This window comes from Microtus oregoni, unplaced genomic scaffold (assembly GCF_018167655.1).
Source record: "Microtus oregoni isolate MIOR12 unplaced genomic scaffold, Mior012 000026F_ref0000081, whole genome shotgun sequence".
In the NCBI taxonomy this organism is placed as follows: domain Eukaryota; kingdom Metazoa; phylum Chordata; class Mammalia; order Rodentia; family Cricetidae; genus Microtus; species Microtus oregoni.
The window spans coordinates 14,361,308-14,388,364 of NW_024543085.1; the positions used below are offsets into that span (position 1 = coordinate 14,361,308).

At 37.0% G+C, this 27,057-nt stretch overlaps 1 protein-coding gene across 1 annotated transcript in view; it reads right to left on the reverse strand.

Moving 5' to 3' along the window:
* The window catches only part of Asz1 (ankyrin repeat, SAM and basic leucine zipper domain containing 1), a 49,678-nt gene extending 23,767 nt beyond the window's left edge, over positions 1 to 25,911 (reverse strand). Inside the window, exons 1-4 of the mRNA XM_041675376.1 lie at positions 25,804 to 25,911; positions 25,269 to 25,368; positions 21,107 to 21,229; positions 19,114 to 19,225 (exon numbers count right to left, since the gene is read on the reverse strand). Of these exons, the coding sequence (XP_041531310.1) occupies positions 19,114 to 19,225; positions 21,107 to 21,229; positions 25,269 to 25,368; positions 25,804 to 25,911 (443 nt within the window). The remainder of the gene's footprint in view (positions 1 to 19,113; positions 19,226 to 21,106; positions 21,230 to 25,268; positions 25,369 to 25,803) is intronic.
* Positions 25,912 to 27,057: the final 1,146 nt, after the last annotated feature.

Genomic DNA, 27,057 nt, shown 5'->3' on the forward strand with positions numbered 1-27,057 from the left:
CCTTGGGCAGCTGAGGATAGGGAACCGGAAATGACCCTAGCCTATAGCAATACTGACGAATATCTTGCATATCATCATAGAACCTTCATCTGGTGATGGATGGAGATAGAGACAGAGACCCACACTGGAGCACTGGACTGAGCTCCCAAGGTCCCAATGAGGAGCAGAAGGAGGGAGAACATGAGCAAAGAAGTTGGGACCACGAGGGGTGCACCCACCCACTGAGACAGTGGAGCTGATCTACTGGGAGCTCACCAAGGCCAGCTGGACTGTGACTGAAAAAGCATGGGTTAAAACTGGACTCTCTGAACATGGCGAACAATGAGGGCTGATGAGAAGCCAAGGACAATGGCATGGGGTTTTGATCCTACTACATGTTCTGGCTTTGTGGGAGCCTAGCCAGTTTGAATGTTCACCTTCCTAGATATGGACAGAGGTGGGAGGACCTAGGACTTTCCACAGGGCAGGGAACCCTGACTGCTCTTTGGACTGGAGAGGGAGGGGGAGAGGAGTGGGAGAAGGGTGGGAGGAGGGGGAGGGAAATGGGAGGCTGGGAGGAGGTGGAAACTTGTTTTTTTTTCTTCCTTTTCTCAATAATAAAAAAAAATGAAAAAAATTTTTTTAAAAAAAAAGAAAAAAAAAGATCTAAAGAAGTAAGAGAATGGGAAAAACCCAGAGTAGACAGGATAATATAAATAAAAGAAAGAGGGCAAGAAACAAGCCAAACTAAGGCTAGATGGTTATAATTAAGAATAAGATTCCTTATGATTCATTTGGGAGCTGGGTGGCGGGCCCCCTAAAAGAGTCCAAAGAGTTTAACATCATATTACTACACCTAATGCCTGGGTAGCATTGGCAGAGAGTAGTACCAATTGGTCTTCTCACGGTACCACTCACAGAACTTGGAGTTTGGTGTTACTAAAGCACTGAGAATTTCAAGGAGAACAATGTGAGCTTGAGATTTCCCTAGTAAGATGGTGGTTTAGAAGCCCCATCAGTGAGACATGGTGAAAAATAAATGATAGTTTCCATTCCTGCTTGACACAACAGCTGAGAACAAATTTCTTGTGGTAGGTTATAGCTCCTCAGGGAAGCAGGAAGGAGGAGCTGTGAACCAGCACTCAGTAGTGATGAGGCTTTATGAAGTCAGTGGGAAATACCAGGAAAGTCTGTCTATTCTCCTTGTACCATGTCCCCACTGCAGGAACAGTTAGCTGGAGAGACTAAGGGTTGGTCACCATTAGCAATGAAATGCACGGCCAATGCAATCTGTGTGGCTCAAGGCTGAAGAATCTGAAGCAGATTCTCCAGTCTTGGTTACTGGGAACTGCCAGAAAAGGGATTCAGCTGCTCCCTGCCTTCACTTGAACAGCCAGAAAAAGGAAAGTTGTAGATGTGCTACCCAAGGTCTGAATATACACATGGGCAGAAAGGCAAAGAGCTGGCTACAAAGCCTGGAGTTCAAAAGTGATACTTCTCTATCTTACTCTGATGAGGTCTGCAGGAATCATCACCAAGGACTTCCACACCACCCTTCCCTACACACCTGGTGCTACATAATTAGAATCCGGAGCTGTGGGGCATGGACTGAGGGCTATACATGTTGGGCACTAATCAGTGGCGGCTTTGGCTATGGCAGCTGAAGTGTGGCCTGCAGGACACCCTGGAAAGGCTTCTATAAGGGGCAGCATAAGAACTAGGAACTACACTGCTGAACTCAGCTGTGCCAGAAATTCAAAGATAATCTGCTTAAACTCCCCTGGGCACTGCACACACACAAATCTTCTTTTATACTTTTGAGCCAGAATTGCAAACTGCACCTCCCTCTTCTCAGTAAAGTTTTCTACATGAAACATCACAGGGAAGTAATTCAAAACCATCTTAGGGGAAGCAATGTTGGTGCGATCGTATTTTAAAATCCGTTGTACTTTTAATTTTACTTTGTCTTTTATGTTAGCCTTTAATTGCGTAAACTTCACTTGTGCATAAATATTGCTTAATGGTTTTGTTCTAGATTTTGTGTTACTCAGTAAGATTTTACGATCATCTGCCTATTGTTTACTCTCTGCTATTCTCTCACTACCCATGTCATTTCATTCTCATTCCAACTTTATTTTCTAAATTGTAATTGTCCAAAGGTTTAATAATCTTTAAACTCTGTGGGGACTACCAAACACTTTAAATTCTGTTGTCACCAACTTCCCCTTTCCATCTACCTTTTACCCTCTTAACTTTTTTCTCAGTTGCTGTAACACTAATCCTATCTTCATTTAACCTGCTTCCTTCTACTCCTACCCTTAGTAAATAATATCTCAGTACACAGTACTATCCTGTTCCTTTTTCCCTCCAACAGGCAGTGAAATGAAATACTGTGTTTAGTATTCACACAGAGTGCTCATTTAGAACTGTGGTTGTCTCTGCACTTAATACATTAGTTAAAGAGTAGAGAAGGCATTGGTTTCTAGCCATAAATAAAGGTCAGTGAGTCTATAATTTGATACCCTAAAGAAGCTAAATAAGAAGGTGAACCCAAAGAAAAACATATAGCTATCCTCCTGGGTAGGGGAAGTAGACAAGATTGCCAGGCAAAAAATCGGGATCTTAAGGGTGGGGTGGGAGGGGGGTAAGGGGAGATGGGGAGAGAAAAGTGAGAAGGGTAGGATGGGGAGAACTTGGGGCAATGGGATGATTGGGATAAAGGAAGGTTGGATAGGGGAGCAGGGAAGCACATATCTTAATTAAGGGAGCCATCTTAGGGTTGGGAAGAGACTTGGACCTAGAGGGTCTTCCAGGTGCCCAAGGCGAGGTCCCCAGTTAGTTCCTGGGGCAACTGAAGATAGGGAACCTGAAATGATCCTAGCCTATAGCAATACTGACGAATATCTTGCATCATAGAACCTTCATCTGGTGATGGATGGAGATAGAGACAGAGACCCACACTGGAGCACTGGACTGAGCTGCCAAGGTCCCAATGAGGAGCAGAAGGAGGGAGAACATGAGCAAGGAAGTCAGGACCAAGAGGGGTGCACCCACCCACGGAGACAGTGGGGCTGACCTATTGGGAGCTCACCAAGGCCAGCTGGACTGTGACTGAAAAAGCAGGGGATAAAACCGGACTCTCTGAATATGGCGGACAATGAGGGCTGCTGAGAAGCCAAGGACAATGGCACGGGGTTTTGATCCTACTACATGTTCTGGCTTTGTGGGAGCCTAGCCAGTTTGGATGTTCACCTTCCTAGACCAGGATGGAGGGGGGAGGACTTTGGACTTTCCACAGGGCAGGGAACCCTGACTGCTCTTCAGACTTGAGAGGGAGGGGGAGAAGAGTGGGGGGAGGAGGAGAGGAGTGGGGGGGACGGGGAGAGGAGTGGGGGGACGGGGAGAGGAGTGGGGGGACGGGGAGAGGAGTGGGGGGAGGGGGGGAAGGAGTGGGAGGCTGGGAGGAGGCAGAAATTTTTTTTCTCAATAATAAAAAAAAAAGAGTAGAGAAGGTGATCACACCTGAGCACATGGGCTGGAGATTTATCTTCTGTATTATGTTCCTGTGCTATACCTAGTCTCACTAGAACATTATATATACTTCAGCTGAAAGAATAAAACTGATTCAAAGATTCAATCAATTTAAAAACCGTAAATGTGTATCAAACCCCAAGATATAAATATAAGAAACATGAAAGAAAAATCAAGAAAGTATGATGCCTCTAAAAATACTAACTCCACAGTAGTGAACACCAGTGAGAGCAAGTCAAATGAAATCCCAGATAAAGAGGTCAAAAGAATAATTATAAGAATATTTAACAAAATCAAAGTGGATACAAAGTATGTCTTGCATGTGCTGAGTGAAATAAGGAAGCTAATACAGTATACGAAAGAGGAAAAAAGAGAAGATGAAATTTTGGGAAAATACAGCTGAAATTTTATAAATGCAAAGCTCATTAAGTCAATGTGGTGGTTTCAATGAGAATGCCCCTCATAGGCTTGATATATATCTGAATGTTTGGTTGCCAGTTGGTGGAACTGTTTGTGAAGGATGGTGTCATGGGTGGATGGGAATGGGAGTTTCAAAAGTCTATGCAATTCCCAGTTAGCTCTGTGTTTCATGCTTGTGGATCAGATGTAAACTCTCAGCTCCTGCTACAGTGCCATGCCTACCTGCCTGATGCTATCTATGTTTTCCCCTAGGATGGTCATGGATTCACCCTATGAAAACTGTTAGGCCCAATGAACTCTTTCTTCTATAAGTTTTCTTTGTCTTGGTGCATCTTTACGGCAAAAGAAAAGTAACTAAGACAGCCAAAAAAAAAGCATCAATAAAACAACCAAAAAAACCTCAGTAGAAAGCTTCTCTTATACCATGAGTCACTTGGAAGACAGAGTATTGGGAATGGAGAACAAGATATATAGATTCAAACATCAAGACATCTATCAAGATAAAAATAAGAATGAATAAAAATGATATATAAAACCCAGAAAACACTATTAAAAGACAAAATTTATGAATCACAGGAATGAACAAGGAGAAAAACATCAGAGTAGAGGCATAAATAATATATTCAATAAAGATCACATAAAAAAGTTAGCAGATCAAGAAAATGAGCTGATCATCCAGGATACAGTATCTAACAGACAAGACAGGAAAAGAGCCACTCTATGCTATATTCTAGTTAAAATGCAAAGCCTAGAGGACAAAAAGATGCAAAAGAACCAAATCACAGACAGAAGTAAATATGCCAGAATTAGAGAAGAGACAAAGACAAGAACCCCAAGTGCCAGGACAGGATGGATGATAACAGTAAGCACTGAAGCTGAAGGACTAACCCAGATTATCATGTTATAGATGAAGGAAGAATAACTTACAAACTAACAGAAGTCATGATTGTTAGGTCAGCACTACAAAAATACCCTAAGGAATCCTTTGTACTGAAAAAAAAATCCCTGAGATTATAGGAAATAATAAGCCTTATTTGACATTAGAACAGAAATTTGGCAAATGATGATTGAGAATATACTAAAAGCTATAAAATTAACCAAATGACAGACATTAATAGAGTCCTTTTGAATAACAACTTTAAATATTAACCATCTCATTAACCCAGTCAAAGACATACTTCATCATCAAAGAGAAGCAACTCTAAGCCAAGGTTAAAAAATTTCACTCAAAGCAAAGGAACTACAAAGAAAACAGACATTATTGTTATAATATTGGAAAAAATAGACTTCAAGCCAAAATTACTGAGAAAAGATGAAGAAAGTTACACCATACTGATAAAGAGAGCAATAATTCAAGATGGTTTTATAATTCTAACACATACACACAGAAATCTAGTGCATCCGATTTCATAAGACAAACATTACTAGATATAAAAACAGGGAAGTGGTTAGGACTTAGAGAGGAATTGGGGGAAGAGAAAATGTGATTAAATATGTTGTATGAGAAATTTTTTCAATAAAAGGAGAAAACTAAAAGAAAAAAATTAGAGATCTGAACATACAGTATTAAAAAAGTACTCAGAAATTTTAAAACTGAAAAATAAAAGTAGTTAATAAATGGACTTAATAACAGATGTACTAACTTAACACAAGTTTAGTGATTAGGAAAATATAGCAAGAGAGAATATTCACTATAAAATACGGAAGGGAAAATGAATGTATCAAAAGGAAAGAGTGTTAGCAAAATTGGTCTAAATGTGATGGTCTAAATCTCAGTTTCAGAGAAGAAAACGAGGCAAAGCCAGTATAATTAACTTGTGAATTTCTCAAACTACTAAAAGATATCAAACAACAGACTTAAGAGAAGTCTAACTGGATGTCAACCTGTAGAAGAATGAAATTAGATCCATATCTATCACTATGCACAAAACTCAAGTCTAAATGAATTAAAGACCTCAACATAAATTCGATCACACTGAACCTGATAGAAGAGAAAGTGGGAAGTAGATTGCAACACATGGGCACAGAATACCACTTCCTACATATAACCCCAGTAGCACAAACAATAAGAGCAATATTGAATAAATGGGACCTTCTGAAACTGAGAAGCTTCTGTAAAGCAAAGAACACTGTCATTAAGACAAAAAGGCATCCTACTGACTGGGAGAAGTTCTTCACCAACCCCGCATCAGACAAAGGTCTGATCTCCAAAATATATAGAGAACTCAAGAAACTAGACATTAAAATTCTGAATAACCCAATTAAAAATGGGGTACTGATCTGAACAGAGAATTCTCAACAGAAGAAGTTCAAATGGCCAAAAGACACTGAAGGTCATGTTCAACCTCCTTGGTGATCAGGGAAATGCAAATCAAAAAACTTGGAGATTCCATCTTACAATTCATAAGTGACAGACCACCTGTGTTGTTCAAAACCGCCTCTCTTGAGGAGGATCCATTTTTCTTTCTTGGAGAAATATAGGAAGGATGCATAGCAAGGAAAACAGCTTCTTGTGGTAAGAACCCTCTCCTCTACAGATTCCTGAACCAAGGATCTAGGTCTGGGGAGAAAACCTTAAAAGATCAACAATAAGGTGAACAACCGACTAATCAGTTGAAATCACAGAGACTCGGAAGCAAGAAATAGTTCTAGGAAAGTAATAGTTAACCTAGAAATGGAATAAGGAGACTTGGGTTTATAAAATATATTAGGAATGTGTATGGCTGCTGAATAGCGCAGTGCATAAAAGAACTTGCTGCTGTGTGATGCAAGGTGTATTTCCAGAATACAAGTAAAGTGGAAGGAAAGAACTTCTGTCACAAAGTTGTCCTCTGACCTCCACGCAGATACTGTAGCATGTACCTGCCCATGCAGAGACACCATATACATGTACAACAATAAATACATTTTAAAAAGAGTGCTCAGGAAATTAGTCTAGAAATCACTGCTTCCAGCATCTCAAACGTATGTTTTTAATATTTGGCCTTGCAAAGAAGATACAAAGGCAACATTAATAATATTGGGCTTCGGGTCTAAACACAACTGAGTATGCAATAAAAACAGAGTCTGTATATTTCTGAAAAGAATATGTACTCTAATTTTCTCAAGTCAAGAATTTTTATATCTGAAATGTTGCCTATGAGTACAGAAAAAGAAAATTTAAACACAAATTTTAGAAAGCAAAAAAAGTATTTTCAATTTCTATAATTATAGACCTAGACATGCAAAGAAACCGATGAATAATCATTAGAAATAATGAGCTCAGCTGCAGAATGGATTCTGTATCTTCTAGACAATGGGTTAGTGTATTTGTGTACACACATAAATGCTGTATATAGATACTGTATTATGTGCAGAAACTGATACATAAGAAGAAAATACAATAAAATAATTTTGTTGTTGCATTATTTTAAAAAGGCAGTAAAGATGAGTATGGTGGTACACATCTTTAATTCCAGTTAAAAAACTCCCAGAAAATTAAAACAACAGAGTAAAAATAAAGTATCCCAGAAGAATCAAAAATAAGAATATATAGCCTTTTCAGAAGAAACAGCAGATGGTACAACAGCATAAAGTTTTGATAAGTATTAAAAGAAATTAATTTTCAAATTCATGGTCCTGTTTTTCATTAGTTATTGTTACTTACATATATGCATATGTACAGACACACATATTTCTAAATATATAAATCCAATTAGGGTTGTATGTTACTTGTATGTATGTATTATATTGCATATATATTTTCAGGGCTGAACATTTGTTATTGGTGTGCTCTTCCTTAGGCAAGAAGGAAATAATGTAATTATATTCTAATCTCGAAAAAAATCAAAATAAAGTACTTGCTAACCTAGAATTTTAGTCTCCACTAAAAAACTTAAAACTGTAAACAAAATGTTTTCAAATAAAAGATTCTACTTCTAACAGATTGTGGTTGTTTGAAAGAAAATGCAATGGTGCCCAAAGGGAGTGGTACCATTAGAAGCTGTGGCTTTGTTGAAGTAAATGTGGAGGAAGTATGTCACTATGGAGGTGGGTTCTGAGGTTTTATATATGCTCAAGCCACGCCCAGTGTCTCAGTTTACTTCCTGTTGCCTGTGTGACCAAGATGTAGCTTCTCCACTCTAAGCTCCTTTTCTAGCACCATAACTGCCTGCATGCTGCTATGATGATAATGGACTAAACCTCAGGAATTGTAAGCCACCCAATTAAGTGCTTTCCTTTATAAGAGCTGTTGTGGTCATGGCGTCTCTTCACAGCAATAGAAACCTTAAGACATAGATGTATTAATAGAAGGTTTTAGATGGAAAATGATTTTTGATTGAAACAAAATACAGGATAGAATGAAGAACACCAGAGAAGATAATTATATGGGTAAAATTAAAAGAAAACATCATAATTGCTAGTAATACTAAAATAATAATAGCAAATATGAGCATCAAGTAAATATAAATACATGACAATACATACAAAAGACAATGGAATAAAAACCTTCTAAGAATCCAATGGTATCCATGGATTGATAAAAGCATTAATATATAGTAGACTTCAATAAGGAAAGAATAAATATTGTAATTTCTAGGGTAGCCACTCAAAGAACAATGAAAGAAACAAATAACTGATAAGGTAGGGAATGGAATAATGTTAAAAAAAACTGGATTCTCAATCAAAATTAGAAAAAAGTTCATTTCCTTAATAATAGATATGTAGATAGTATATATATATGAAATGATAATGGATTAAATATCCAAATGAAAAGAAATATTAGCAATTATTTAATAATTTATATTGAAGAGAAAAGCTATATTTCTTATTTTAAATAGAAACAAATAAAAATTGATTCCTAACAACACACACAGACACACAACTTATTTGTACATTGCCAAGGATGTAAAGTGAATGTTCTTTCAGAGAGCTTACAATATCAATCTGTCAAATAGGTTTTTTTTTTTTAAGGATTATTATGCATTTTAAATGTATGAACTTTAAAAGCAGTCTTCTTTGGAAGTCTTTTATAGAATTAATGTGTACATCCTTGTAAGGGGGTCTTTCTCTCTATCTAGGTACCGTTCAAAACAGAAAAACACCTCTATGATGTGACGCTTTTATTATTAAAAACAAAGCTGAAAAGATAAAATTACAGAGTTATAAAATAATAAAGTGGAAGCTCAAATCTTAGAAATCTGGCTCATGACACATTACTTTTAACCATACAATACAAGAATGTTAAATTGCACGCAACTTAATGATATCATCATGATAATGTTTAATAGGACAGTGTACTAGCAATATGAATACGTTAGAGTTCTCAAGTAAGATAAAGTTATTAAGTATTGACAGAAAGACCACTCTCTCATTTTTGAGTGAGAAAGAAACCTACATGCATGTATACATTTGTATGTAAATACAGTTCTGTTTTAAGAAGGATTGGATCTTCATTAAACTACTTAGTTACTATCTATGAGAGAACAGAAGGAATTTCCTCAGTGGATCACGTGTGCTTACTCCATGGATCTATTTCTTATTTAAATATTCACAACAAAAACGTGTCAACTAATTTGCAGATTTAAAAAGAAGAGGAACTACGTCAGGAAGTTAATGATAATTTCTAAGTTAGCAATTTAAAAACTACTTCTGGGAGAATAGTGTTATGGCGTTGGCCTGAGCTGTCTGTCAGCAACAAGCTATGCCACACAGTTACTGAAACTAGAAGCTCACTCTCGTTACAAGTCAGTACTATACGCACTCTGCCAAGCTGCTCCAGTGACATTTATGACTAAATTTACACTCTGGGAAAGGTAAAGTCTTCCCAGGGTTTCCTCTTCTTCTTCTTCTTCTTCTTTTTTAGAATAGGCAATAATATTCAACAAGTTAACAACCACGCAATGATTATGTCAAATTCTTGAGCACTGGGTAATGTGTTCTTATTTATCAATGGTAATAAAATACCTACTGAAGTTAAAATGCCACATAAGTTTGTAAAACTTTGATCATGGCTGAGAAATCTGAATTTAATAAAATTCTTTGCCAGAAAAAGTACCTTCTATATATAAGTAAACCTTTTTTTTTTTTTAAAAAAAAAGAAAATATTTCAGCAAACTAGGGGGAAATTTCACAAATTCTTAATACAAACAAAAATCTTGTTAAACTACACAGGATTTTATCAGGCTTATTACTACTTTAACAATAAAAATGTTAGCTCATTTACAGCTGATTTGTAAGGATATTTTTTTTTTTGTTGTTTTGTTTTTCGAGACAGGGTTTCTCTGTGGTTTTGGAGCCTGTCCTGGAACTAGCTCTTGTAGACCAGGCTGGTCTCGAACTCACAGAGATCCGCCTGCCTCTGCCTCCCGAGTGCTGGGATTAAAGGCGTGCGCCACCACCGCCTGGCTTGTAAGGATATTTTAAACAACATATTTAAAAGCAATTAACACAGTGCTTGGGAGGCAGCAAATGTTGAGACAAATGTTTCCTTTAAAGTCAGCATGTCTGATAAGATGGTGGGGCAGCAGCCCTGGCTGTGTCCAGCCACAGAAGTTATACCCACAGGACTCAGAAAGGTAGAGGAGGATACACATGCTACAAAGTTAAAACACTAAAACTTTTAGGGGAAAGCATAGGAAATATACTTAAAGACACAGGAATAGGCAAGGACTTTCTGCACAAAAGTCTTCTAGCACAGGGAATTACAGAGAGCATTAACTAATGGGACACAGGAAATAATAACGTGTCTGCACAGCAAAGGGAACCATCAACACAGTGAAAAGAACCTGCAGAGTGGGAGAAAACCTCTGCCTGCTAAGCATTTAAATCAGCAATATTTTAAGAAAAACAGAATTGTGCTTTCTGTCTTAGAGCATTAACTTTAAAAATTACTTTCAAGTTGTTAGCTGACATTAATCCCAAAGAAAGAAAAGGAAAATAATCGAGAAAGTGATAAAAGAATCATGTAGATTTTTTTTGTATCAATATGGAAAACTTATGAAATGTTAATGTTACTTTGAAAAAAAACTATAAAAGAAATCCACACAGAAAATGAACAGTTTAGACACTACGTCAGTCATAAATATAAAAACAAATTATAATTAGAAGATGCTAATTTCTCCTTGTAGACATGGTTAAGTTAGATAATTTGGACAAAAACTCTGAAGGCACCCAAAACAGATGTATTTAAGATTTTTTAAAATTTTCTTAAAAACAAAGATATCAAGGAATAACTCAGATAAAATTCAGAGAGCAAAATGCGAGTAAGAGAGCTAGCATTTAAGATTGCTTTTGCCTCTAGGACCCTTGCTACTTCACAGAACTCAATGAGAAAATGGCAGTGAATATCAGAATTAAGGCAACAGTCCTGGGATAAACATGGTAAAGGGCTTTATCTGTCATACTTGACACAAATTAAGCTGAGATTCAAGGGATGGTATCTTCCAAGTTAAAAAAAAATTGTCCTATTCATACCTCTAAACTGGTCCAAGGGAACCTCAATCTCCAAATTTCAGATTACATGATTGCAGAACTGACAATGTCACTGACAAATGATTGAATGCCTCATTTTATTCTCACAGTTAGTTTTCAAATCTAGTAACTGACACCTGGTCATTAAGAAGAAGCATGAGAAATCTTACCAACATAAAAAAGCTTAAAAAGATTTTAGATAAAGGCACTGATCAATCTAGATGACATATTTACCATATTGAAGAAGTTTTAACTTAGAGTTGGAAATATTCTCAGGGAATAATAAGTTATAAAAAGTAACACTTCAATTTTAAGAAGAAGCCAGAAAAGTAAATAAAATCAACTCACCATTTTAGTAACAGAATGAAGGTAAAATGAGATTTGGTAAACTAAAGGAATGTGCATGATGGGTGTTATGAGTGTGGATAAACCTGTACCAACAACAAGCGCGTGGCGATTGGACATTCTTCCTTTCCACCATCATGTGGGCTCTTGGAACTTTGGTCGTTAGGCTTGCAGGGCATGTACTTTTACCTGCTGAGCCATTTTATCAGTCTCAGATTTGAACATGTAGCTATTTACTTACACAAAATTTCAGCAGCAGCAATACTGAAGCAGTTAAGAACTGTGCTATAGCTGGGCATGGTGACACACATCTTTAATACCAACACTCAAAAGGCACGATGAAGCTGAGGCTAGCCTGATCTACACAGCCAGTTCCAGACAGCCAGGGCTACATAGCAAAATCCTGTCTCAAGAAAGCTCTGGATATTAAATATTTATCTTTAAGTGACAAATTTTCATTTTTTAATGAAAGAAATACAAGGTTCACTACAAAAAGACTAAGCTGTATTTGTTTAGATTTTAAGCTTCTTTGTAAGAGAACTGTTGCAAAGCTTTCTCCGCTGTCACCTGAACAGGTCAGTGAAGAACATCATCCGAACTCAGAGCAACAGGCATACTAATGCAAGGGCTGTTGACTCTGAAAACAGGTTAGAATTCATAGCTCTATGAAACAAGAGGAACTCTTATGGGGACAGTCTATGCTCTCAGATGCTGAACATTTATTATGTAGGCAATCTATTTTTTCTTCTCTCCTTGATGGCTAGAATACAGCTGAAAGTAGAAAGACTTCCAACAGAGAATGAACACTAGAGATTTCATGCTACCTACAAGAGTTCCCTTTACTACATACCAACAATTCAATCTGAACTTTATCAAATAATAAAATAGTAATTTCTCTAAACAGTCTAAAAATTAATCCAGACAGAAGGGAGGGAGGGAAAAAGGAAGGAGAGAAGGAAAAAACGGAAAGAGGGAGGAGAACACAGCAATGAACTATAATGGCTAAAGAAGAGAAAATCTGAAAACATATACAAACACTTGGTGGTAATGATCAGCACCCACACAAACGGTTTTGGTGAAACCATGCAAACAACAGTCACAACAAGTACAAAATGTGATCTCCTAATAAACAACTAAATAGGTTAAATATAGGTGTGGATAAGTCAGTGCTACCCCATGGAACCACACAATGTGCTTGTCCCCACTTAGGCAGGAAGGGGTAATGAAAGGTGCAATGCTGACAGCGATTCTGTTGTAAGAAGGGCAGTGGGCGATGTCCCACCACCCAGGAGGGCTCCCCGAGCCGTGGGCTGTGTTCCTGCCCCGCACGGCTAGTTTATGCCCCGAAATAATTACACGGAAACTGTATTCTTTTAAACACGGCCTGGCCCATTAGTTTCAGCCTCTTATTGGCTAGCTCTTACATATTGATCTAACCCATTTCTAATATTCTGTGTAGCACCACGAGCTGGCTTACCATGAAAGATCTTAACCTGCGTCTTTCTGGAGTGGGAGAATCATGGCGACTGACTTACTCGGCTTCTTTCTCCCAGCATTCTGTTCTGTCTACTCCGCCTACCTAATTTTCTTTCCTATCAGGGCCAAACAGTTTTTTTTATTAATTAACCAATAAAAGCAACAGATAAATACAAGACCCACCTCCATCACGATTCTCTTACTACTCATGCTCCCTAAGCTTAGTCTTAAAATGATTTAGATTCTGCCTCTGAAAATTAGCAAATAACTTTATAGAAATTTAAAATATGTATTGCCTTTTCTTTCCATTTTTAAGTCAACCAATTTTATGTTTTATTATGTCAGCTATTTTTGCCCGTTATTAGTTTCTTTTCTATTATTGTGATAGAACACATGGCTTAAGCAAATCATAGAAGTTGGCTTATGGTTCTAGGAGGATAAAGTCTGACATGGCAAGGAAGGATGGCAATAAGCAGTCATCGTGGAAGTTAGAGCAAAAGCTGAAGTCTCAAGTTTTGATGAGAGCAAATGCAATGTCACCAGTCTGCCACTTCTCAATACCCACTCCTAGTGACATGCTTCCTTTACCACCAACTGGAAAGCAAGTACTCAAATGCCCAAAACTATGGGGCATTTATGATTTAATCACCACAACCAGAATACAAAGATTTCAAGATATATAAAAAGAATTATTATAGAATACTCATAGGAACATCAAGCACTAAATAACTGATATATACAATAAGTATATATCAAATATCAAAGAATGTGATATTCATTCTTTGCTGAAAGAAACTAAGCAACAAAAATACCATACAATTCTATTTACATAACAGCCTAGAATAAAATGGTTAGAGTTGCAGAACCAGTTGCGGACTACATGATAGCCACTAAAGAAGGGGATTTAACAGGAAAGGGTTCCAGCAAACTTTATGGAAGGATAGAAATGCTGGCTTACAGTGTGGTTACATAAATGTGTACCGCTTCAGTCAATTATACACTAAAATGTAAATTCTTTACTGCATGTTAATTTTCTATAATCTTAAAAAATTAAATTATTACAGGAATCCATTAGTACCATTCCAAAAGACTTCTAGCAAGCAAAATAATAGAAAATTTAACATTTACTCTTAACTTTTTTCTTTCTTCTCATTTTTTTTTAGAAAAACTGACAAAGTAATTTGATTCAAAGAACTCACTTTCATTGTAAATGTCTACAGACTCCTAAAGAATCTTCTAACAAACAAGTGAATTCCTCATTTTCTTCACACCGCTAATTTAGCTACAAAGACTCTGTATTTAGGGCTGTTTCTGCAGGATGTAGATGTGCCCAAGCCACATCAGACATGAGAACAGAAAGTTCAGATTTTAGCTTACAGCTTGACCTATAAGGCTTTGTTACTACTTTTATTCATGAAATAAGACTACAGACCTCATTTTTGTTAAAAAGAAAATCTTCCTAGACAACTAGCAATTAGGTGATCATCTAGCTCTTATAAAATTAGTCATTTATAAGCTTTATGGATCTCTTCTATCACTCTAGATACTTTTTATGAGCAAAAGAATTCCTAAGTCAACAGACTAAAAGTATCTTCATGTAAATGTCTGTTTTCTCCCTGACATTTGAATAATTCCTGTTACATTTATATCTGGTATATTTTGTATATAATACATAAAACTAAACCTTCCAATATTCAAATAGGCATCAGTTTTTTTGAATTATGATTTATGTATTCAGTTCCCTCCAAATCTCACTATATTCTCCTGTGTCCTGAGATTACTTTCCTTTTACATGACATTTCATTTAAGGTCTATCCTATGTATCTGAAAGATGATCTCTAGACTAGCACTCATGACACTTATTGCTTTGATGTCTCCTTTAGGATGCTTCTAAGTTAGTCAGTAAGAAGGCAAAGTTTTCACTACTTGCTGTTGGTACACAGTCTTTCTGTAAGTTGTACAGGCTTGACTTTAAACTTACAATTCCCCTGCTTCAGACTCCTGGATACTAACAGGCATGGACTGCCATGCCTGGGTACTACCTATTATATCTTGTGAAAGTACTGAAAGAAAAAAAAAGATTTTTATCTATTTGGAGTATTTCTCAAGCAAGACCTATTTTGGATTCCATACCACACTGGGACTCTGCAAAGATACTTTTGATTATGGCACTAGTTAGTCAAGGACGCGCTGGTAAAATATCCTGTTATTCATAGGATATCCCCTCTAAACAAAGAATTACTAACCCTAAAATGTCAATAGTGTTAAAGTTAAGAAACCCTGATATATTGTTGAAAAGCCATACAGATAATCTCATCTAAAAACTAAAGATTAAAAAGGGATATTAAAACTATCTGATAATTTTTAGCAAACTACTTTTTTAGTAGTTTTATTCTCTTTAGATAATAACTCTTTAAATATATATTTTAGATCTGGTTGTGCCTTGAAATTGAGAAAAATTATTAGCTGATTTGAATCCAAGTGTGCTGCTGTCATTTAAATTTGGACCTTTGGAAATGGTCTAAAATAAGACTTGCTTCCTGGACTCAGTAAAAAATTGATTTTATGATGTACTCTTCTGCTTTTAAAACGCCTTAACGTCAAAATGGAAGTCACATAACATGTTGTGTTCGGGGAGAGGTTTCCTCTGGAAACAAAAGGCTGTAAATTCCTTCCAGATTAACAAAGATCAGATTTGGCTAGGAAACCTCCTAATATCTTGGCTACAGACATGGAGGAAGAAGACAAAAAAAAAAAAAAGACTACAGGACAGGTAATGTTTAAGCTGATCCTTTGACATGGAAACAGCTCTGAGATGACACATGATAAATCTTGTTGGCTACAGAGTCCTCATGAGTTATTATTACATACCATCTTTTTCATATAGCTTGGTTAGAGAGAAACTTACAATTTGATTATACAGTACAAATGTATTATAAAGTTGACAGATGCTCTTACCTGTTCAAACATAAAGCAGAAAACCACCTTTAACTGACCTGTGCACACTGCACATTTCATACTTGTATTAATGTAGATACGTATGTTACCTTTGAAAGTTTATGTGTTTTCGGAGCAAGGGAACTGGACACCAATAAAAATGAGTGGCCCAGGTGATACAGACTCTCAGAGTGCCTTTGTTGCAGTTTCCTCAGAGTTCTGCATCCAGAACAGCTCTAAGGCTGAGATGGTCCAGCTTCACAGACTGCTCTAACCTGGATTTCAGATAAGCCTTGCATTTCCTATTACACAGAGCCTGGACAACAAATAATACTGCTAATTTTCCTTGAACTTGACCATTATCCCAATTTTTCCAGGGTCTTCTAAAGATTCCAGTGTCCCCAGACAACATGAAGTAGTCTAGAGAATATAATGCCCTCGTGCCAAAGGATAGCTTTGATCACTGAATGAGTTTCAGATGTTTGTCATCATTTAGGGGGTTGGTTACAAGTTGTTGTTGGTCATGGTTAGGGAAAGAGCTAAACAAAGGAGTTAGATTCAAGGATCTCTCTCTGAAGGAAAAAAGTGGAATATAGTATAAAAATGATGAGCTAAGAGGGTGGATTATTGAGTCTACTTTTAAACAATCACTAATTTCAAATATTTTGCATTGGTATGGATTTTTGTATACTGACACAAATTTAAGGTTATTTTTGTTATATTGTATATATGTTACTATTCTTTAATGTATTGTACCTATGAAGCTCATTTAAATAGGTTATGTAACGTTTAAGTCTTTGAAAGCTATTTAGGATAATAAATACAGCTTAATAGTCATCTATAACTGTCAAACTTATAGGCATGTTAGGTATGTTTTCAAGATCACACATACAAATTTAGATAGATGATGGTCTTCAAACATTTTAAGGACCTATAGAATATTAAAGGGGTAAGTCACAAAACAATCCCACACCAGTTTGGAATGATGATTAATAAAAGGGTTATTTATTTAAAGGGAAAAACTTACAGATAACTGTCTTAGACAACAGCCCTCTGCATGACCAAGAAAAAGAGTCTGGTAACCAGAAGTGGAGTCCGAAGCAAGAGAGAAAGTGCTTTTTCAAGCCAGAGAGACCACGCCCAAGTATATCTTAAAGGCTATTGGCTGAAGGAGCAGAAGGAGCTCCCACAGCAGATATGACATAAGGCTTTTTATGACTGAGATATATCTGCTCCTGGTGAGATATGTCTGCTCCTGGCAGTATCAATCTACTTCCAAAATGGATAATTGGCATCAAAGAACATCCACATGGAATCTGCTTCTTTGTGGCGAAAGCTAGTCACTTGGGTAAGAAACTGCTCTTGCCTTAACTGCTGACAATATGCTGTCCAAACTGAACCAGTAGAACACAAAGAAAAGTGACTGCCAAACTGCCATGAATGGGTAGGAATGTCCTTCAAAAATTAGTGCTTCACAGAAAAGTCTGTCAGACATTCTAGGCCTGCAAGCCAAAGATGGATGCCCCAATGTTGCAGGGGAAGTTTGGGTGATTTTCCAAGCAGTTAGTTGTTTCTGTCATTACTGTTAGGTTTGTAAGTGACTTGTACTGCATTTACTGTTTACTCAGGTAATATTATATCCTACTGGGGTCTTTGATAGAGATGAATACCAGATAATTATAGTTACAATTTTCCTTAGTTATAATAAAAGGTAAATAAGGTACAGAGCTTTGGACTCTTCAGGATAGAATAAATAATGCAGTATTTTCTCCAAATATGTCAAAAAATGGATTGGACATTGTAAATATAGCTTTTACCTGATAGCTGTTTGTATCATTTATAGTTTTATTATGTGAGAGTTAAAACCTTTCCTTTTTACTTAAACAAAAAGGGATGTTATGGAATGATCTTTGTGTACATTGCAAATATTTGTCATATGGATAAGTTTAATAAAAAGGTGAATGGCCAATAACTAGTCAGGATTTTAGGGGCACAAAGGACAAACACTGGGAAGGAGAAGCACAGGGTTACCAGGAGATGCAGAGGGAGCAAGACATGTGGGAGGGCACATAAAACCACGAGCCACAAGCCACGAGGCAATAGGTAGAGTAGTAGAAATGGGTTAATTAAGAAGTCTTGGTGTGGTTACTTAATAGTTGGCAGTTGGGATAGAGAAAAATTGCTTACAGTGTATTTTCTCAGTATTTCTACTAATAAAACTGCTAATTCTTTAAAAAAGTACTTATTTTGTTATTATTTTTAGTTATGTGCATGTCAGTGTAAGTGTCTAAAGAATCCAGAAGAGAGCTTGGTGGTGGTGGTGGTGGTGCATGCCTTTAATCCCAGCACTTGGGAGGCAGAGGCAGGAGGATCTCTTTGAGTTTGAGTAGAGCCTGGTCTACAAAAGCTAGATCCAGAGCAGGTACCAAAGCTACACAGAGAAACCCTGTCTCAAAAAACAAAACAAAACAAAAAAAATTAAATTAAAAAAAAAAGTTCAGAAGATGATGTTGGATTCCCTATAGTTACAGATTCAGGTAGTTGTGAGCCAGCCAATGTGGTTTCTGGGAACTGACCATAAATCCTCTGCAACAGCAGTATATACGTCTCCTAAATACTGAGCCATCTTGCCAGACCCAAATTCTTAATTTTTACATGCAGTAAAAACTTGAGAAACTTTATTATTATACTATTGTTCAACCACCATGCTCTTCTAAGGCTATGATTCACAGGAAATAGGTTTACAGTGCTCTTTCCGTGTAGTTACAAATGCTTAGTCCTTTAAAATTTAAAAGTCAGAGTTTTAACTTCATGTTATCTCATTTTAATAATTTTAATAAAGAAATTATGACTCTATCATGCATTTTATTCACTACTGGGCCAAGTAAACAATGCTATTGATTTTTAAGAACTCATTTTATCAAATATAACAGGCTGATAAAGTATGTTTTCATCAGAGAATTAGATTCTTACCTACAAGCAACATTTGGATCTGCATTTCGTGAAAGTAGCAACTCTACACACTTCAAGACATGTTCCTCTGAGCCACGGGCAGAGCATGCAGTTATCAAGATGGTTAACTTGTCTATATGAGAAGAAAAGCAAAGAAATCCTCACACAAATTAGAAGTGTCTCTAAATGCCTTCTTTACCATGCTAAGTTTTTACTGTACTCTAAAATTCCCAACCTCTTCCCATCTCTAGCACTCCAGTCAGACTTCACCATCTCAGCAATGGGCCTTTTGTATCTCTAAAGTGTATGTCAATTCATATCTTAACTTTCTTCCCTTATTACCATCTCTTTAAGAGAGTAGAAAGTGGTTAGGAACAATGAATTTGTATATCCACATAGCCTGCATGTGAAGTTTTAATTTAAAAATTAAAAAAAAAAACTACTTTGCTGAATTTGTGATTAGAAAATAACAACAGTCTCTGGTTTTACGTCACTTTTGACAATCCTTGATTTTTTTGTAAACTGCACTGATGAAGAGGTCAGAAGACAATTTCTGGAAACTGGTTCTCTCCTTCCATCATGGTTTCAGAGATGAAATTTACATAATCAAGCATGGCTTGGCAGCAAGTGCCTTTGTCTGCTATGCCATCTTGCTGGTCCCGCATCCATCAGTGTTTTTTTTTTTTTTAAATAGTCATTTCTACTCTATGAATTCATCCTGTTTTCTAAAAGTGGTGGAGATCAAGGATGATTAAAGACAAATAACAACACCACAACAAAAACCCTTTTCAAATACTAGAAATGAAATAGGACATCAGAGCCATTCTTTACATTAATGACTCAATACAGACAAGCCATAATTATATCTGATCCAGTATTATCATTTATATGTCATTATGAGGATGCCTTAATATTTTGCTAGAACCAATTAATAGTGAAGAAATTAATAACTGGACTCCCTACTGAATGGGGTTATTGTAGATACAGAGAAATTTATGTGTACATATTGTAAAAATACAAAATGCCTTACAACAAAAAGTACTTCTCTGATAAAAGGGAAAACCATGTTTTTTGAACAGATTATTCTATATATTTTTGAAACTTTCCTTCTTAAATATGGCTTTCATTGAATGATGTTTTCAAATGACATAATGCAAAGCGAAACCTCAGCAAGAATGCAACCTAGAGAGAAATTTCTTTAAAATATATAGACTGTAGAAATAGTTTTGTAAGCAGCTCATGTAGATCAAAAATGTGAAAATTAATCCTGAAACATAACTTATACCTAAAATATGAAATAAATTCAAATGTCTATTAGAAACATCTTAATACAATGTAATTACTGCTTTAATGTAGCAAACTGGATTTACATATACACTCTTGCTCTTTAGAATGGACTCCCAGCACTAAAAGGAAGTTGTTGAATAACAAGAAAACATAGCTTTAATAAACTATGAGACAGCTTTAATATAATTCAATTTTCTTTTTATTTATTTATTTATTAAGGATTTCTGCCTCGTCCCCACAACCGCTTCCCATTTCCCTCCCCCTCCCCCGATCAAGTCCCCCTCCCTCATCTGCTCGAAGAGCAATCAGGGTTCCCTGACCTGTGGGAAGCCCAAGGACTGCCCACCTCTATCCAGGTCTCGTAAGGTTTGAATAATTCAATTTTCAAGCATATAAAAAAATTTAAGTAATTTTTCAAAAAAATTATCGGCCTTTTGATATTCCTTTCAGTGTGCTTTTATTTAAAAACAACCAAAATCATCTACCATATTATTTAAAAGTACATAAAAATATAACTGTTATTAGGATAACAAAAATAGGTTGTTAACCTATCTTCTTTGAGATAGTTTTAAAAATGTATGCTTTACATTTGAATTTTCCTATTTTTTATAAAATATAACTAGTAGATTTTTGCTTAAATACTTTAATTTCTCATTTAGTCTAACTCTTGCATGGAAATCGAAGAGTCACAATACAAAGCAAAGTCAAATTTTCTCAAGCATCTTACCCTTATCAAAGCTTGCATTAGCACCTCTGTCCAAAAGAAAGCGAACCATCTCTACATTGGCCACACTAGATGCATACATAAGAGGGGTCCATCCATACCGGAAGCTGGAATCCACATTAATGCCTGTCGATGTAGAGACAAATTTGTTTTAATGATCTGTCTGTCTGTCTTGTTTATCACCTACCTACCTCCCCATCTATATGTGAATTTGTGTTTTGTCTGCATTCATATCTGTATGAGGATGTCAGATTACTTTGAGCTGGAGTATAGGCAGTTGTTAGCTGCCATGTGGATGTTAGGAATTGAACCCAAGTCCTCTGGGAGAACAGCCAGTGCTCTTAATTGCTGAGTCATCTCTCCAGTCCGACAAGACTTATTTTTAAATTGTATACATATGAACCTTGGCCTGAATGAATATATATGCACCACTGGTGTGTAGTTTCCACAGAGGACAGAAGAGGGCATCAGTACTCCAAACTCCAAAAACTGGGATGGGGTTACACACTGTTGTCAGCCACCTTAGTGATGTACAGAACCAAATCTCAGTCTTCTGCAAGAGCAGCAAATGCTCTTAATATGAGTCATCTTTCATCCCGCCCCCCAAAAAAACAAAATTTTCAAAGGCCCACAATCTAAAGAAAGACAAATAAAACCCCTCACTATTACTTTAGTAGATGTAAACTTATATGGACATACGTAATTTATTATGGAAGAACATTTCTTTATAAGAAAGGCTTCAAAAAATTCTTGTATTGGTATTACTAAAATTTCCTACCTTCAGTTTTACGGTGGCACCATGCTTTATGAGACCCGATAAGAACAATGTTTACTACATTATAAATACAGTATCTACAATATGATAGGGATTTCCATGCCATCTCTTTCAGTGTGGTATGGAGGAAGATTTAAGCAGTATCATACATCTCTATGGCTGCTATACCATGCACACCCTCAAGACATCTTTAACTTCTTGCCAACACCAAACCCATGGGTAAATTGATAAAGCAAGACTTCAAGTTAGGGTTGGATCACCAAAGTTCTTCTGAGAAATGCAGACTCCAATGTGTAATCCAAGGATCATATTATATCATATCATATCTATCTTATAAACACAACATACTAGTGTTGAGAATGGGACAGGAGGCAACAAGACCATTAGGAAGCTGGAAGTATATAGGAAAACAACAAAACCAAGAACAGGCAAGAGAAAGGAATAGGACAGAAAACAAAAGGAAATTGAAAGATAGCATCATACAAATTAAAGTTACTTTGAGGAAGTTTGATTAAAAGAACAAGCAAAATATTAATATCAAGTTTTACTTTAGAAAAATGAATAACAAGGAGAGAACCAGAATAATGAGAGGTATGAAAACATCAGGCCTTGAATATAAAATAAAGTCTAAATTCGTCACTATTTAGTAGAGACAGGGCTGGAGAGAGGGATAAGGAGGACCTTGTTCGATTCCCACCACCCACATGGCAGCTCATAACTATATTTAACTCAAGTTCCATGGTATCTATGCCCTTTTCTGGCCTCTATGGCAGAATGTGCTATACAAACATGTAGATAAAACACCCACACACATTATATAGTAAATCATATTTAGAATGTGACAGAGACAGGTAATAACTGGCAAGAAAGGACAATGGTAAAATCTACAAATCATTAATGTTACAAATCCCTTGACTTAATAATAAGAATTTCCTCAATAGCCGGGCGGTGGTGGCGCACGCCTTTAATCCCAGCACTCAGGAGGCAGAGGCAGGAGGATCTCTGTGAGTTCGAGGCCAGCCTGGTCTACAAGAGCTAGTTCCAGGACAGGCTCCAAAACCACAGAGAAACCATGTCTCAAAAAACCAAAAAAAAAAAAAAAAAAAAAAAAAAAAAAGAATTTCCTCAATAATACTGGCTTAGCAATGTGACGCAAGGAAACAAAAAAGGTTGAACTAACCTAGGATTAAGGAATATAGAAGCTGTGTGTGTAACAAGGATAAAGATACAATAAGGCAATGAACCCAACCCATTAAATTAATATAAACCTCTTCCTTTAAAGAGATTAAGAGTAAAGGGTAATTTTTTATTGACACTTGCATGGTGGAAAGGCTGGAGGAATGGCTCAGTGTTAAGTGTGTTTTTCCAGAGAACTTGGAATCTCATCTCATCACCCATGTGGTGACTCATAACTGTCTATAACTCCAGTTCCAATGGATCCAATACCCTTTCCTAGCACCAGGCACACACACGGTTTACAGACATATATTCAGGAAAAACATTCATACATATAAAATTAAAATTAGTAATAATAATTAACAATTAAGTACCTGTCAATTTCAGAAAAGAGAATGTTTTTCTATTTCAAAGAAAATTGTATGGCCAACAGTACTGGCTTTAATATTTTATAATTCACAGATTTTTATGGTCCTTAGTTACAGCATTCTACTTAGAAAGATAAAAGTCATCACTGAGAAAATGCTCTGAGGGGCTCATTTTTTTTCTCATGTTGAAGCAATAAGTCACTGAAGACTATAGAAGTAAAATCTCCAATTGTCATAATGTATATGGTAATTATTGGGGAAATGCCAAACTTTATGGGGGGGCTTGAATTTGTTCTTGCTAACATTTTCCCCCCTCTAAACCACTGCAATAATCAGAAAATGAGTTCAGACTTACAATCATTATTTTCTTTTAGTTGTTATTCTTTTCTTTGGCAGTTGTTACCAAAACCGTGGTATCAAAGATAGAAAGAAAAGTATAATAAAAGAAAAGTAAATGTTGACTTTTGGAATAAAAATTCTTACTGATTATCAACTCAAATACTTATTTTGTAGAAGCAATAGAAAAATACCTTTCTCCTTATACATTTATTATTGGCTTTTTAAAATGAGTTTTAAATGGTTTTGTAATTAAAGAAAAATTTCAAATGGCTAATCAAATACTTACATAGCCTCAGGCTCTTTTCAAGAGGCTGAAAAGCCCCAACTTGCCACCAATCATATTAAATCCTGATACATCATGTTCTATCAACTTCAACAACACCTGTCCTGCTATTCTGAGGACAAACTCTCTTCTCTAAAACTTCTGCCTATTCTACCCCATTATTACTATGCTCTCTATCCATACATTCATAATATATATCCAGTCCTCTTTATTTCCTTATTGAAGTCGTATTGAACTTCAAGTGAGTAACAAGGTCCAGTGTTTGTTCACAAGTAAGACAGAACTTCCTCATCTGTTACAAAAACAAATTTATATTTTGTTTATAACTCTTAAGCTAAGAGTAACATGAAAGCTATGTATTCTAATCTGTTATTTACATATTGACTTATTTTATTTCCAATAACCTTGGGTAGAATGTTGAGATCCTTTTAAAAATGGGGAAACTGGAGCTTATAAAACTCTGACAGCTGATTTAATATTACAGAGCCATCAAGTGTCATGGACAGTAATAACACATGATCTTGTTTCCCAATAATGTACTTTCAGTAAATGATATATTGTCTCTAGCAAAGAAGAAAAACACTTGCTGTTCATGACTTCTCATGCTGTGTGTGTATTTTGTATCTTATAGCTGTTTAACAGTTGTTAATCCTTGCATAATTTCAACCATTAGAGTCAACAACTTAATTTTCATGTGGAAGTAATTTTAAAGTTATCAGAAAGCATTATGGGACCCAGGATAAAATTACACTTTACATAAAGAAACTGATGCCCTGAATGCTTAAGTGACCTCCCCAAGGGATCAGACTGAATAGGCCATGAAACTAGAAGAAATATGGATACAGATATTCATTCTGATATTGAACTCAGGTAATATCCACCAAAATGTAACAAAACACAGATGGAAACAGAACTTGAAAGAGATCTTAAGAAGCATATGAAAGCCAAGTAAATAGTTAAAAAAAGACAATCAAGGTGGGGTTGGATTAGTCAGAACTTGTCTCTTAAAGAAGGTGCAAGAACCAATGGTAAGTAATTGGCAGCACGTTCCAAATAAGAGGGGAGTTGAAGAAAATAGGTCAGGTAGAGAAAAAGTCAACTAAGGCACCAATAATACAATGGATACACTAACACTCATTAGGAAAACAGCACAAACTTTAAAAATAAGGCAGTCTAGTGAACTTAGACAACTCTGTTTGCTTGATAATATTTCTTGGCTCTCACCAGAGTCTAGGAGTTCCTTCACCAAGGAAATGTCGCCAGTGGTCAGCGCTTTCTTAAAAGTTTCGTTCTTCTCTTCAACTGGTAACATCCTCTTTAATTTCTAAAAGAGCAGGAAGTTAAAGTTCTCGTTATGTACATTTTCATTCCCATGACATCAGGAAAGAACGAAGTACATAGGGTTGTTTCGCTTTGGCGGGCAAATAAAATGCGTGAAGAGTCCATGTGTAAAATGGATTTAAAGGGAACAGGCAACGACGAGCCAAATCCAAGCAAAGCACTATGTCTGAGGCCTAAAGGATACCACTGAAGAAAGCAGCAGTTGGCGAACATGGGAACACTTTGCCAGTTTGCTTAGTAACCCGAAACACGCGCAATTCAAAATCCCCTGTCTCGAAAAAAAAAAAAAAAATCCTGGGAGAAAGTTAGGGAACTGGGTGGGCATGAGGAAACAAGGGGGTCGTGGGTCTGGGCCTCTTTTTCAAAAGCCAGGGGAGGCCCAAATTAGGGGCCGTCGAGGCGGTGCCTCTTCCACTACCTGAGACGACCGGTCCAGATACCCAATATCCCAGCCGTCATCCTCACTATCGCTGCTCTCGCCTCCGCCAGCCACTGCCAAACCCCTCAGCGTGCCCACCGCCGCCATGGCCCCAAGCTGCTCCTCTGCGCCTGCGTGCTACCAGAGCAGGAAGGCTGCCCTGCGCAAGCGCGGGACCTCTGACGCAGGCGCGAAGCTGCGCGCAGGCCGCTTCCTCCGCCCACCGGAAACGTGCTGGGAGGGAACGGGCCTTTCACACCTGTAGCTGGTGGCCTCATGCCTTACGAAGATCCGCAACGTCGCTCCGCCGCTGCGTGGTACTTCGTTTTGTTAGGAAAAAAAAAAAAGATGCGTGATTATGGCATCAAAGAATGCTTGCGCTTGTGGCGGGAGCCATGCGCGACTGAGCTCTCCCCATACTGTTGGCGGACTCCTGCCAAACCGCCTCAGAACAGATTGCGGGGGAGACGGACTCCTGGAAGACATGAGTACCTTGTAAGACGGACCCCTGTTTGCTGGAGTATGCCGTGAGCCAGTACCGCAGACTTCCCCGAAGCCGGCAGAAGAGTGAGAAATCACCCCTACTTCCATTCTTTGTCTTTCTTGTGATCAAAGGTCTCTGCTTAGAGCTAGAAAAAAACCCTCAAAACATTCCCCTAGTGACTCATAGATGCTGCAGCAGAAAAATGCGTCCGTCAATCGTGAGAGGAGAATGTGGGGGAAGTAGTAGATCCAAAACCTTGGGAGAACACTGTGGTTCAGATAGCCGGAGAGCAACGACTTCCAAGGGAAAACAGCCGAAGGTTAGACCCACTTTTCTACTTCACATTGAATAAATGTTGGCGACATATCTATTATCTTTGCCACAACAGGGGGAAATGGTTAAAAAGTATTCATCTGAATGACTTAAAAGCAAAGTAGCCGTGTTCTATTCTTTTTCAGTATTTTTTTTTCCTTGAAGGATTTTTTTTAATGTAAGAAATCATTTCAGAGGTATTTTTAAGTAGGCTAGTTTGGATTGGAGGGAACACTAGTCTAGCTCAATGTATTAATTCGGTAAATATCATGGATCATTGAGTATAGCCAGAGACAATTGGCGTGTGTGTGTGTGTGTGTGTGTGTGTGAAGATTGTCTCACCATGTAGCCTAGGCTTGCTGTAAATTTTGGATTCCCCTACCTTGGTCTTTAGAATACTATCATGGTCAGCTATAGTCCCAAACTAGGCTTTAGAGGAGACAGGATTAAAGACAAAC